This window comes from Haemaphysalis longicornis, unplaced genomic scaffold (assembly GCF_048455015.1).
Source record: "Haemaphysalis longicornis isolate Haplotype H1 unplaced genomic scaffold, Haemaphysalis longicornis Haplotype H1 scaffold_20, whole genome shotgun sequence".
Lineage (NCBI taxonomy): Eukaryota > Metazoa > Arthropoda > Arachnida > Ixodida > Ixodidae > Haemaphysalis > Haemaphysalis longicornis.
Genome location: NW_027526296.1, coordinates 4,548,768 through 4,563,241, shown reverse-complemented (window position 1 = coordinate 4,563,241; position 14,474 = coordinate 4,548,768). Strand labels below are relative to the sequence as shown.

Below are 14,474 nucleotides of genomic sequence, written 5' to 3'. Positions count from 1 at the left end.
GCCGCGAAAGATGCTTTTTCTAACAAACAAACAAAAAAAAACGCAAGACGCATTGCAAAACTTTCAAAGTTCGCGCTACAGAGACTTGTTAGGGACATGAGTGACGTCATACGGACCAGCAGTAAGCGCATAATTATCATTGGGTTAACTGCGCTTCAGCATTCTAGTGATGCGATCTCACGGAAATCGTCGAGTCGTGTGTCTTGGCGATGGTTTAGGTCGGGGGCCGCCAATCTCAAAGAAGATTCTGTGACGTCATAGAAAAGTTTCCGGAAAGTAGCTAGGGAGTCGCCACTGTAAAATGTTTTCTCTAATATCTGGATTATTTTGTTTGAATTATTTGAATTATTTTTTGAAGTTTGCGATAAAATTGGTATAAACTTGTATTGCGTCTTCATGGCCCCTTTAATATCTCGATTATTTTTTTGAAGTTAGCGATGAAATTGGTACGTGATATTGTTAACGGGACAAAGCACCTTTTTTAGACAACTAAACTCACGACCCCGTTTACACACTGCCGAGGACACCTCTCCGGCACGCATGTCGCTGTCACGTCTTCAGCAGTGACGCCCCGTCGGCCCTGGATTCACGCTCCGGCCGACGAGCGTACAAACGATGCCCTGCCTACCTACTCATGGGTGTTTCCGCCCAGCGGTCGTCTTTCCAAGTTTTGTCCAGTTCATGTTCGTTTCAGTGTATCCGTTTCGAGCGAGTCCTGATTGGCTTAAAGGAGCCATGAAGACAAAATACAAGTTGGGTTTATTAGAAAGACTGCTTAGTCCCGATGACAATGATACTAATATCATCGCAATCTTCGAACAAATAACGGAGATATTAAAGAAAACGTGTGAAGCAGTCGCAACCCCCTAGCCAATTTCCCGCAACTTTTCTATGACGTAACGGAACCATGTTTGTGCGATTGGCGACCGCCTAACTGACCTGTCGCGACGGCACATGACTGGACGTCTGTAATGGGGCCTCTAGTTCCATTTGTCCGCGTCACTTGAATGCTAACGTGCAGTTAACGCACTGAAAAGTATGTTTTATTGTTGGCCCGTATGACGTCATTCTTGCTCATAACACGTCACTGTGGCGCAAAATTTGATTTTTAAATACTTCTTGCTTTTTTTTTTTCTTTACAAAAACATCTTTTGTGGCTGTAATGGAGCTGAGTGAGATACTGAATCCTAGTTCTTTCAAATTAAACGATATTTTCTCTTCATGGCTCCTTTAAAGCAGACGATCAGGTGTGATGCAGCGCACCCATTGGTCAGAGGCCTCGCAACTACGTCAGGACTGAAACGGACGCGAAATAGACATTTTCAAAGCGGTCACAACTCAGAAGGCCGCCTCTGGTCACTGCGTCGCTTATCTCCGAGGGGAGCAACCATAGTGCAACAGCGGTACAACAGGGGTGTGCGGAAGCGGCGGGCTATTTCGGGCGCCATGGGATGAGGGAAGAGATGAATGCGGTCGACCCCGAGCGCGCGTTGCGTTGACGGGCTCCGCCGGCAAAGCGAACGGCGATAAGAGGGCACGGAATAAGGAAGTCGCGGTAATATGCGACGCGTGCGCCATTGGCGTTGATTCTCTTTGGTCAGCGCGGACAAGACGACCGTCGGCCGCCGCAAAGGAGGCCGCGCTGCGTTGTTATGCCGCTTTCGTGTTCGCCCCGCCAAAACATTCGGCGGGCGCTGAAGGACGGAAAGAAGCGCGGAAGGGGGAGAGAGGAGGAGGAAGAGGGTTGACAGGAGGCGGAGGAGGGCAGGTGGCCATGGCGACAAGGGGATTGCAGAGACGGGAGGGATGAGGAGGAAAGGAGGGGGAAGAGGCATGAATGATGGAGCAGAAGAGTATGCTTATTAGCTGGCGCATACAGTGACCTCCGGGCAGTGCACTGGGATAGGAGGCGGTGTATTCTGTATCAGCAAGTGCTACACGCCGGGCGGTGAAGAGCGGCTGGACGATAACGACAGTGCGCAGACAGATCTCCGTGGTGTACCGAACGCTTAGTACTGAAACTATAGAGAAATATTTTTTTTTTTTTCTGTATGCTGAAACCGCGGGACCCTTTTATACACGGCGACTCGGGAAAAAGAAACCGGCGTGATGCACGGACCTCACGATAACAAACTTACAACGCCAATGGAATCGTTTTGACGCACGTAGCTCGGCTGATAGCGCCGGTTACCGTAAGCACTCGCAGTTCGAGTAATGCATAAAAGTGGTTGTGAAAGGAAGCTGGAATTAAGATGCATATACGGGTGGGTTCAAATTCAAATGCCCGTTTCTGAGCATGAAAGCTTTGCGATAGGATTTCGCGAGTGTGTGCGTAACTTTCCTTCGGCTGAGAGAACTCTGTGCAGTGTGCGCTGCCCGGTAATAGTTTTCTCCCAAACGCGGATAATCTATTCAAATGACGCGTTCGGATAGCGTTACGCCGGCCAGCATGTTCGGCATGCTACGCCGGTAAAGCAGTCTAAATTACGCGCTTTTCACGTAACTATACCCGTTGAACCGCAGTCGTGACGTCATGCGCGGGCTACGCGCGAAAACGCAAGTAGATATTTTTTAAAAGCGAAGCTTTCTATGTATCACTTGTGCCGTCGTTTCGTCAAAACGCACCGCAGGAAAGCCAACTTTACACAATGGGAAGCGCCTCAAAATGATGATGATGATGGTGAATAAACTTTATTGGAGACCAGGTGCTGATGTTACCGAACCTGCGTTTCTCACGGTATGAAGCCGACGTCTATCCGATTGCGCAATTCCGACAATTTGGATTTAGGACTTTGACTTTGACTCAGGTCGCATGGTAGGAATCTTCGCGTTTTAGCAATATTTCTCTTAAGAAATGGGCTTTGATCTTTTTAAAAGTACGTTCTCATATCCACTCTGCTATCCGAGAACAAAAGAAAAGTGAGGTTTGGAGTTTAATAACATCTTAATGCATCGATTTGTATCGGAGCTTATTTGCATGAGTTATGGCGTTTTTAAATGCAAATAACTTTTCAGAATATTTATACCTTCTGCGGGAACTGATTTCATACCGGAAGATTTTGGCCCTTTATCGTTTCTCTATTACAACATTACCCTGAAGATGCGAGTACGACTCGATTGCTCTCCTCCCCCCCTTCTGCTTTTGTTAATTGCTCTACCCTAAAAAGCGAGATGCCCTTACTTATCACGCCAGCAAGCTGTTACAAACGTCGTACTTCGCGTATTATAACTTGCTTAATAATCACGTACGCATCTAGGTAGTGTTGTAAAAAGACTCACGCACGAAGAGTCTTGTTGGAAGAGGCCACAATCAACTGTGCCGTCATCACGTAACGACTGTACTCGGGAACAAGTTAAGATTCTTAAGAACAGCAATAGCTCATATGTGCGGTATCACTCCGCCTAAGCGACGGACCCGGATGTCAACGGACGCACGCATTTTGAAAAGGGATTGCTAAATGCATGATTTCGTCTGCCTTTTTTCATGCAGTTTGTTTGTCGTCGCTGGTGTCGTTTATAAGCATATTAAGTCCAAAAAAAAAAAAAAAGGGAAACGGCTCGTGCCATGTTCAAAATATTCCCAGTAACGCCCTACTTGCGCGCATTACATCGGAAGGTCATGAGGTACGCGCGCGCGGCTTCCCAGATTTTTCTATTTTAAAATTTTGAGTTGATTCGATCGCTTCGCCACTTTTATCTTTACAATTTTCCTGGCACCTTCCACGTGCTCCATCATTCTTTTTTTTTTTTTTTTTTTCGGGCTCCTACCGGTCAGCAGTAAGCGTTTTATCAGTCCTGTAGATACGGATGCGTCGTGGACTGACCGACAATGCACTTCCGCTCTACCCACGTCAATCTGTGCTCCCAGCAAGCAGTGCGGGTAGGCTTGGTTGACGGACGTATCAACAACTCGCGGGTCTTTTCTTTCGCGCCAAAATGCACTTTTTTTCTCTCTCGACGTAGGCTTATTTGCCAACCGCAAAGTTGCTTATCGATGGGCGAGGACCCCTCCCGCGCTAAAGACAGCTGCGCTTGGTTTCACGCCTCTCGATGTCGTAACGGCCGACTCCCATGCCAAGACTTTGTACGCCGAGATTTCGCAAGGAGACGCATTCGCGCGTTGCTCGTTACGCCGGCTTGGCAGTAGGCAATCGCGCTGTCGGCAAGGCAAATGCATATCGATTTTGTCCTGGGGCAATCGCCGGGACCAGAAGGTCAACACACGACGACACGTTCGCTGATGCGACTTTTACGCCGGCTCGCGCGCTGCACTTTTTTTTTTCGTTTCAATTTTATCGGGGCGTGTGCAATGAGAGACTGGCGGGGACACAATTTTCCGGACCACGCGGGGGGCGTGGCGAAAACCACCGCTGCGCACTTTGGGGGAGGGTCGGCCTCGAGCCTGTTTTTGTTGAGGCGGACTCGGCGCGCATGCGCGTCCTCGCGTAGGCATGCAAATTTTCTCGTCTCTGGCAGCCGCGCTCCGATTGTCGTAAAATATCGCTACAGGTCAACGCCTTTGCGGCGGAATTCATTGTGCCGCGCTCACTCGTCGCGGCTGCGCGACGTACGCGCTGATTGCGCCGGCTTCTGTGCTTACTCGTAGTGGTTCATTTGACTTTTTTTTTTTGTTGTTCTAACGCCTTAGCATTCGTACGGTACTCGTCTCATTTGGCGGGAAACGCGGCGTCTTCAAATCGACGCAATCAAGGGTATTCTTTCCTTCATGGGCGTAACCAAAAAGAGTAAACGGAACCTGTTGGCAAAATTCTTTCAGGCGGGCGACTCAAAAAATAAAAAATAAAAAAAAGTCCTAGGGCCTTCATATAAAACTTTTCTTCCCAGCAGTGCGTTCGTGCAATAGTGAAGCCGACTTCAAAGGAGCTCGGTTTAAAGTTTGGTGTCTGTAAAGCAGGCTTTTCCGAATTGTGTTTTGAGGTGAAGCCCGTTTACAGAGTAAAATTGAGTTCTTGCATGCTTCGCGACAAAACTCAGCGACATTACTCGGCGACGTAACTCAGTGGGAAGTTGATGCTCACACATTCTCACATCATAAGCGTGAGCCTAGGCGCCCCTGTAGTTTTTTTTTCCCCCCTCCATAGTTCAAACTAGATCGGGTTAGCTGTATCAAGAAGTCCTTTCGAGGGGAGGATAGATAAGAATGGCGCGGGGGTTTAGTTTTTTCTGGATGCGTTCATTCATCGTATTTGTGAGAAATATAGTATATTTTTTGCATTCTGGGCTCTTTATTATTAGATAAAATTGTCTTCCACCATGCTATTGTAGGTATAGTGCATCTTTGTAATTTCGTATTAGTGAAGTGTTCTAAGAAATGTTTTGTGGCAAGGTTTCTGTAAAAAGTTGGTGAAATACGGCTTCATAAGGTGCTTAAGACAAATTTTAGAAAATTGCAAATGTGCATTCAATGAATGCAGTGACAGCCCCCTGAATGACAGGGGGCAGTGACAGCCCCCTGAAGAGCAGTGACAGCCAATGTGGCCACACTTATAGAGTGTATAACTGTGCCACAACGAAGCAGGTGGAAAAGCCCAGTCAGCAACTCAATAATTTGTGTTTAACCTGCTGTTTGCTTCAGCTCTAGCAGACTTTTTTTTTTTCAATCGCAATTATAATTAGCAAAAACCTGCCTTTGTAACATTTTTGCTGAAACTTTGGCTTGCAGTGTTTAATGTCCTACAACTTGAAGGTTCAAATATGTGGCAACTCTCTCTGGGGATGGCGACAGTTCCTCCAAGTGCAATATTGTTCGTAGCAATGCTGGAATGTTTGGGGAGAACGGAAAAGCTGGATGGGAGGGGGACCTTGTGTAACAAACGGAAAGGGCCAAAGCCAGGCACTCTGACCTGCTTTGTTAAACTCCCATTGGTTCGAGAGATTAAGCTCGTGTGCTGAGAATCTACCTCCTTTGCTTTGGGAAAGGTCACACCACAGGGAAGTTGTTAGACGCGCACAATCAAATGCACATTTTGCCACCAACTTTTCCTTTTCTGAAATTTAGTTCCAAGTTATTCAAGGCAGCATGCATTTTGCTGCTCCAAGAATGAGTGCGCAGGAGCACAGCTGTTTCCTTTTTGAATTGCACCAAGCCAGCCTCTGTCACACCTACTTGGGCTCTTTGTTTTTTTCTTCGGAGGCACACAGCCGCTGTTCGACTCCTGCAATTGCTTTGGGGGTGCAACTGCTTTGATGGCAGGTGCCACAGGTTAAGTGGAAGAAATTTATGCCTAGAAAAATTGGACGCGCTAGCTCTCGCATGTCGTTCATTCAGGCTATCCAAAGCCCTTGTGCTCAGAAGAATGCTTTGAATTAAGTGGGGAAAGCGGAAGAATGTGCACAAGAGGTCACCACTGTCCACTAATCCACTTAATATGGTCACATTGCATATAAGGAAGGTAGGTTTGTCGGTAATGTGCGCGCACTTGAAGGGCATCACGGGCTGAGAGTTCTATAAGGGGCTGTGCAAAAGGCAGCGAAAGCAGGTCTGTGCAGGAAAAAACAGTCGCTGTGAAGCCCCTCAGCCCCCTTTCAGTTGGCTTCTCAAGAAATCTTGTTAGCCGCTTGAAAAACAGGCAGCAGGATATCCACGGGGGCTTTATGGCTTCAGTGGATGGATATGCGTGCTTAAGGGGTGTATTGAAACCTGCCTGCTGTTTTCGGCATACTGCGCACGTGTAGTGGATGCTTAGGTCTCGGAAGGCGTTCGCGCCCACGTTTCGTGTGCATGGTGCCAAGAAAAAAAAGAGGCAAAAAAAAAAGAAAAAGAAAACCAAAACAACAATACTATCAGGGCCACGGATGACAATATGACTGGGTATTAATATTGTTGCTGTCAACACCCAATAATGCACTAAAGGGGACTCCTAAAGGAAGTGTCTTGTTCCAGCTTTTTTTTTTTGAGCCTTACACACTGTGTTCCAGACATTGTAGGTGTGAAAAGCTTTTTGTTGAGCGAAACATGGCCCATGTGTGCTTAAAAGAAGCGACTTACTTACCCTGGGAGAGAACTTTTTGCCTTGTGTTTGGTAGCTTAAATAAATATTTGACCATGTGCAATATGAAAAAGATGCAGTAGCGTGCTGTTTGGCCTGGCCGTTCCAGTAATACATTTTGTGCGTATTTGTGTTCGTCTAAACATTTACTGAAGTGGTGGCCACTTGCTCACTTGCGTGCACCTTCGTTCCTAATTACTGAGCACCGGTACTGTCTGGTGTTGTTGTCAACCGATGTGTTGTGCTGACGTGTCTACCAGGACACAAATTAATTTTTGACGGGCGGCAAAGCATGGCAGCAGGAACAGTATTCTCGTGTTTTGTCCGTTTTGTGTCCGTTTCAAAAGTGTCCGTTTTTGAGCAAGCCCTGATTGGCTAGAAGTGAACACCCGGATGTGACGCCATGCAAGCACGGTGGATCTATGAGCCGCAACTTCTCGGAGCAGACAATTTTTTATCGCCTTGTTGTTGGTTCGCTGGTGGAACAAACGCATAAAAGATGGTTTAAAATAGGTTTAGTCATTTAAAATGTGTTTACAAGAACAGCTTCACAAAAGTCAACCCAAGGAGCGCCTACAACGTTAACTACGTCACAGTAGAACGGACGCAAAACGGACATTTTCAAAACGGACAAGCCCGAGAATAGTTCAAGCTTTGTGCTAAATTGTTTCGTAATCTTGTTTTGCAATCTTCTTTTGCATTTGATTCGATTTCCGTATTTTGAGGGACTGTTCCTTCAGCAAGGTTATGCTAGTATTGGTGAACCGCAAATCAACCAATGTATTTTTGTTCTTCATTTGTGTTAAACATCCTGTTCCGTGCAGTGGTGGATGGCTGGCCACTACGTGTAATTTGTGCCCAGTTGTGCCAGTATTTTGCACAGATCGCAGTGTACTACTTAATTCTCTGATGCTTGCTTTGCCGCAGCGCAAGCCGGCACTGTTTATAAAGCCTTCTTCCTTGGTGGTTCTTTTGCCTCGTTGCAGTGTGCGGAGCGTCATGCACAAGCACCTCGAGAAAATGGGGGAGGTGACATTCGACAAGATCTTTAACCAAAAGTTAGGTGAGTGTGCCCGGACCTCCTCCCTTCGATGCCTCACTCCCCCCTCTCCTCTTTTCTTCTGTTGTCCTTCGCTGTACCATTTCTTGCTTCTTTGAGGCTTAACGGCTGTCGTGTAAGGTGAGAGGGACGACACTTAAAGCATGCGAGCTTTGAAAAGGCTGGCGGTCGTTAAAAAGAAATCAACTTGTAGGAGCTGTCTCCGTTTGTGTCTGATGACAGGAGCGATTAACACGGGCTGCATCAAGGCAGGCAGCGTTTGGGGTGCCGGAGGAAAATGAAGCAGTAACTCACCCAGGGGCTCATCGAAAAGACTTTATGATAGGAAGGAAAGGAAAGTAGGATGGAGGGAAGGAGGGAGTTGAGTTGACCTTGTGTGCTTGAAACAGCATCACATAGAGCAGCTTGCTTCCAGAAGTGGAACGGATCCACCGGACATGTAGTATTTGTAGTAATTTTTGTGCTGGCGTTTTTGGCCCCATTACTCTGAACGGTGCGCACAGCCTATGCCCCTGGAAATGTGTGTTCACAGACTGCTGGCTCTCGAAAACGAATCTAGTACGCTTGCTTGAGCGATGAAGAACGCAGCTGTTGTCACCGCCGGCAGCTGTGCTATGTTAGGTTGACCGCGTTCATTGTTTGGGGAGGGGAGAGCAAAATAAACCCGCGTACGAGCGCATCGGAAAACCGTCGCGATGCATCGAAGAGTGTTTTTGTGTCTCGGCTCATCGTTTGCCCTGCACGCTGCTGTTGCTGTTGTCACCCGTTTGATAGATCGCCCGCACTCCAGAGCTTCTTGTGCGGCTTTGTTGTGTTTACGCGGATTGTTGCTGGCTCGAGAAAGCGGTGACTAACGCTCTGAATGGGGCGATGCAGAAAATGTTGCAGCCGCATCAAAGGGCTGGAACAATTCCAGAGTGCAGTTATTATGCTTTTCAGCTATGACCGTGATGACATCTCGTAACCTGTTTATTAAAGGGGTACTGACACCAATTTTTGGCGTTAATATTATTACGCAGTTCGCTTCCTTTACTCAACAGAATACCCTGGCTGAAATATGTATGAGCGGCCTGCGACGCGTGGAACGTACTCCCATTTCATCTGTTTTAATCGCGCCGATGGAACAGCACGCGGAGCGGTACGCAGCAAATGGACATCAGCGTGACATCATTCTGTACGAGGAAAAAAAAGTGACATAGCTGTCAACCTCCAACGCTCGTCAGAAACTCGTGACGCCACTCCACACGCGCAGCCCGGTGAGCGGCGATTGGGCGCTGGCACGTTCATGAAGTGATACAGAGCTACAGGCGTAACTGCTGCTCAGAAAGACACTCTGGCCGAAAATTAAGTTCCACACGCGGGAAAGGAGCCTATAATAAAGCCCAGAATCGCAGCAGAAGCCGCCATCAGGTCTTTTATTGACAGTGGTTATCAAATTTCCGCTGCAATGCTAGGCCTAACGCCTTCAGGTAGCTCATTCGCTCAGCTCTGGCGGTGGGGCGGTCGAAAACAACGTCTCCTCCGTTCAGCTGTTGCAGTGTTTTGACGTCCGCACAAAACGGTGATGTCATTCTGTGGCTCTGTTACACGCGCCCTCCAGGCTGGAAACACGGCAAACCAAAATGGACGATTTTCAGGCCGTTCAGTGTAATTAATTATTGCGCGCTCGAGTATTTACAGTGCTGTTTTGGGTTTGCCAGGCCGTTAAGCATTGATGAAATCAATGAAAAGGAACATAAAATTTTGTTGTCAGTACTCCTTTAAATTTTCAAATTTTATTTCCCCGTTTATCAAGCCAGCTCGCCCTTTTTCGAATTTGAAGCAAGCACAGGCCTCGTGACTGGGCGTGGTTTCATTGGCAGAACCTTTCGTCCTCGCGATGACTTCTCCATCATCATCCCCTGCTGTCTCGTTCTCAAACCTGCTTCGTTTATTGTTTATCTTTTTCCAGGCTACTTGTTATTTAAGGACTTCTGTGACAACGTCTGCGATGAGCAGGTGCCTCAGCTAAGTTTTTACGAAGAGGTGAGTCTCTCTCAGGAACAAAAGCCACCTTCGTTGAGTGTGCGTGCGTGCGTGCGTGCGTGCGTGCGTGCGTGCGAGCGAGCGAGCGAGCGAGCGAGTGAGTGAGTGAGTGAGTGAGTGAGTGAGTGAGTGAGAGAGAGAGAGAGAGAGAGGGAGGGAGGGAGGGAGGGAGGGAGGGAGGGAGAGCTACAATGGGGAGGCCAACGTCTTCTCAACGGGGCCTACTATTGTTATTGCGAAAACTATGCGGCCTTTTCTGTGGCGCACGACATTTTTTTCGCACTTTTCACGGCACAAACTTTGTTCTAGTTCACCCCAAGGGAAGACGGATCGTGGCTCATTGTTTGGTTTCCTACTTGAACTCCCATTTCCATTATTTTTTCTTATTTCTCGGAACTTTTAGAAGCATGTTGTATGTCATAGTGCTGTTTACAATGCATGCCCTAGGGTATATTTCTCCTTTTGCTTTCATTTTATTTTTGAGCGAATGGGGAGCACTACAAGGTGCGCATGACTCTCCGGCCATTGTCGCACAGATGCTCAAGTACCTTTAGAATTTCAGACGGTCGCTCTACGCTGTTTACGTCTACGAACACAATGATAGAGAAGTTCATTCCTGCGTCGCGGGGGGTTTTCGGTTGAAAAGGTTTGCATACTTGCAATAATCTCACTCAAGAAGCTGTTATGACATTTTTATGCATCTACAATCACTCCTCTGTTCCAATGCCAAGGCATATAAAAGGCTAAAAACTTCTTTCGCTTTTTTTTGTTCTCTCCTAGGCCTGTCTGCTTTACTTGGATGCATGTTTGTCATTTCTGTTCGTTTCGACCTCTGTTGTTTTTTTTTAAAGGGGCTGTGAAGGCAAAGTGCAAGTTTAGTTCATTCGAAAGATTGCCTCGTACAAATACCACGGACACCACTTTTAATGCAAGCTTCACTCAAAAAAGCTGTGTAGTGAGTAAAAAACCAGAGAATGGTCATGCGACACCATAGCGACTGTTTTGCACCGAAGCTACCGACACCTTACGGGGAGCTCTTTGCGATTGGCTTAGACCAACAAAATTTAACGCAAAAAAAACATGGATTATAGGCTTGCAGAGCGAGCTATTTGTGCTTGAATATAGTGCACATTCCTTTTGTAACAGTAAGAATGGTGGGGAAACAATGGAAGTTGCAAAAGAACATGTAAACGTAGAAGCACTGCGTATGCCTCTATGCCAGCCGACACTCCAATACCTGTGTTGCACAGCCGTTTCAAAGGCCTTAGAACCAATTGTCGATTGAATTCCCCGTTGTAAATACATGGGGGGAAGTCTAGTAAATGAGCTTTCAGCTGTCGGTTCAATGTTGCCGTGTAGCACAGCTGTCAGGCGCGTCGGGCTTGTGTGACGTGACACTGGCCAACTGGCATAGGCAACACTGCCACTTACACGACCCTTGTTTGTCGAGTCATAGCCAGTGTTTCACGAACCGATGACTATCGAGTGTAACAAAAATACGGCAGAGACAAGTCCTGTCGGAAGCAAACTGAGTGCAAACAGCGTATCTTGGAGCACTCTCACTGCACCCTGTAGGCGGGCGGATGGTAACCAAGGCAACGAAAAGCGCTGTTTACAGATCGCGGCAGCCTTGGTCGACACACTAACTTTCGTTTTAGGTACTTGGGCAAAATACGTCATTGCTGATGTCACAAAACATATGATGCAGCGGGAGGATTGAAATTCTGGCTGATTGTTTAATTTCTCTGCGAATGAAGCTGAGGGTGCTATTATAAAACGTTAAAACATTTCAATGAAAGAAACTTGTATTTTGTTTTCATGGCACTTTTAAGGCTCCAGAAAGGGGCCTTGGGCGAGGAATACTTTTGAGCTTCAATTTCAAATGGCCCAAGATTTTTGAAGAACCATTGGGGGCTGGGAAAAGTGGCAGGGACGTGAACTTCATAAATTTTTCTTTTACAGTTTTTTTTTATTGGTTCAGTTTCTTCCACGATCACTGATTGGTGTTGCGTGTAATACCTCGTATTTTATATGATGGTCCCATTTGTGTGTTACATTTGTACCATGTCCTGTGTCACTCGAATGATGATCCGTGTGTGTAGGCAAGGGTAGGTAGGTAATTTTCGGGTAGGTGGCTTTCGGGAGTTTGGCTCTGTTTGTTGGCTTTTGAAGATTTTGTACTGCGGTGGTTAGTGCTCATTTAAATATTTTTTCGGTCGGTAAGATCGTGACAAAGCATAGAGTGAGGAAAAGCTGTTGCAGTCTCAAAAACACCATGATGCAAGACAGTTGAGGATATTGCTGTAGGCTCCTGAGAGAAAATAACGAATAAAGCGTATGGGCTGGGCAATTGTTCGCGAGAATCTTCAGTGGTAGGTTACTGATAAAGTGAGGAAGTGCTATTTCTGCAAAATTATGTGCAGCCTGTCGAGGGGGGCATTTGATAGGCTTTAATTGGAGAAGCTGCAGGAATACGAGTAAATGGACAATATTTGAGCCACTTGATATTTGTGGGTGACATCATCTGGTTCACCATGTCCAGGGATGAGATGCAAAGAGTGTGTCATGTACTTTAGGATAAAAGTAAAGCTTTGTGGCTTCTTTGAAGATTAAACAAGAAAATCAGAAATGTTGTTTTTACAAGAAAGCGCTGAGGCAGCTTGTCAGCTTAGGTAATGAAATTCGAGAAATGGTGGGCAAATATAAATATTTTAGGCGTTGAAGGGGCCAGTGCTGGTCTAAACCACGGGTAAAAAAATATCTGGCCTAAAATTGGTTGGGGTCTGGACGCACTGTGCACTCAGTAAAGCATTCGCAAGTAATTAGCTGTGGATTATCACCGTCATTCAAAAGAATGCAACCAATGCTTGCTTTAAGGGACGACATGTGGGGCATACACTTGGAACCTTACTTAACGCCACGAAAGAAGACTTACATCAGCCCAGTGAGCCATGGAAAGGAGGGTAGATGAAGTACAACGTTCATTTTGAAAGACCTAGCCTTAGTAGCTTCCTCAGCTTCATTCTAGCCACAAAAGGCGCGCTTAAACTGGGAAAAAAGAGATACACAAAAAATAATAGAAGACGTATGGAAATAATCAATAGAAATATAGAAATAATAGAATAGAAAACAAGATTCTGTGACATCATAGAGAAATTGCTGGAAAGTAGCTGCCTCACCTGTTTTTTCTTAATACCGTTATTATTTGTTTGAAGTTTTGCGGCAAAAACACCTATCATTGTTATTGGGAAAAAGCAGTATTTTTAAGGATTTGGTCTTCATGGCCTCTTTAAGGGGGCAAACTGGTCTTAGATTTTTTATTTTGCTTTCCAAGCAATATTGACAGAACTTTATGGGCTCGTTCAGTTTTTTTACTTGATTTCAAATATCTAATTAGTTTTGATGTGAGGGGGACTAGTTTCAAAGTTAATTAATATTTTTATTTAATTGTTGAGGACAATAGGGAAAAAACTATTCAACAAAAGATTACCAGCAAGCATGAATGGATACCAGAAGTTGTGGAGAATGAAATGCGAAAAACAGTTATTTGGTTTTGCAATCGCATACAAGTTCACATTAATTCCAACTTCTTGGTTTGAAGTGCTCGTTCTAACCAAAATAACGCTAATTAAATCACAAAATGCAAAATCTGCTTCCCATATTGCATGGTTCAAACATTCAGCTCCCCAGTGCAAAAGAAATGATCTTCCTAGCTGCACTACATGCTGGGATGTAACGTTTGAGAATCTTCTATCACTGCGATAACACTCGGGGTGAAAAAAATGGGGAATTATGGGAAAATTATTTATTTGTTGAAATCGGGCCTCTACGACTTTTATAAGTACCCAATACTGTTACGCACACGAAATTTTCGCAGGAAAAACTGTACAAATGAAGAGAAAAGTGATAGCTAAAAAAATGATTTTGGGGGCAATTTTTCGGTCCGAAAGAACCATGTGCCCCCTTTGGGATAGGAAACGAGTGTCGTGGACTGGGGACTAAGCGTGTGTAGATGATATCCTAGCTCTAGCTTTTAGTGAAGGAAAAAGTGCTTCAGTAGCGGTATTGTATGCTGGCATTCATTTAGACGCACAAATAATGTGAATAAGGCAGACAATAGCATTTATACGTTTGGGCTGGAGTAGCATGCTTTCTCTGAAAATAAAATGAGCTGTGGGTCAAGACAGTGGCCCCAAATCCGTGCTGCATATGCCAACTAAAGTTCAGTGAACTCTTATTAAAAGAACGGCTCACCGGTCAGCAATTTCGGAAGGTGAATTACAGAGCAGTGAGTCTCGATGATGCTAATAACGTTTTCATCCTTTACATTTGTTTATCTCCAACACTCTTTGGTTTTAATTGTACTGAGAAGTCGCCTT

The 14,474-nt window shown here is 45.8% G+C and overlaps 1 protein-coding gene across 2 annotated transcripts in view; it reads left to right on the top strand.

Moving 5' to 3' along the window:
- Gprk1 (G protein-coupled receptor kinase 1) overlaps nt 1-14,474 on the top strand; it is a 119,285-nt gene that overhangs the window by 64,257 nt on the left and 40,554 nt on the right. For both annotated transcript variants that reach the window (XM_077701070.1, XM_077701071.1), the window contains exons 2-3: nt 7,997-8,073; nt 10,022-10,095. In XM_077701070.1, the coding sequence (XP_077557196.1) occupies nt 7,997-8,073; nt 10,022-10,095 (151 nt within the window). The remainder of the gene's footprint in view (nt 1-7,996; nt 8,074-10,021; nt 10,096-14,474) is intronic.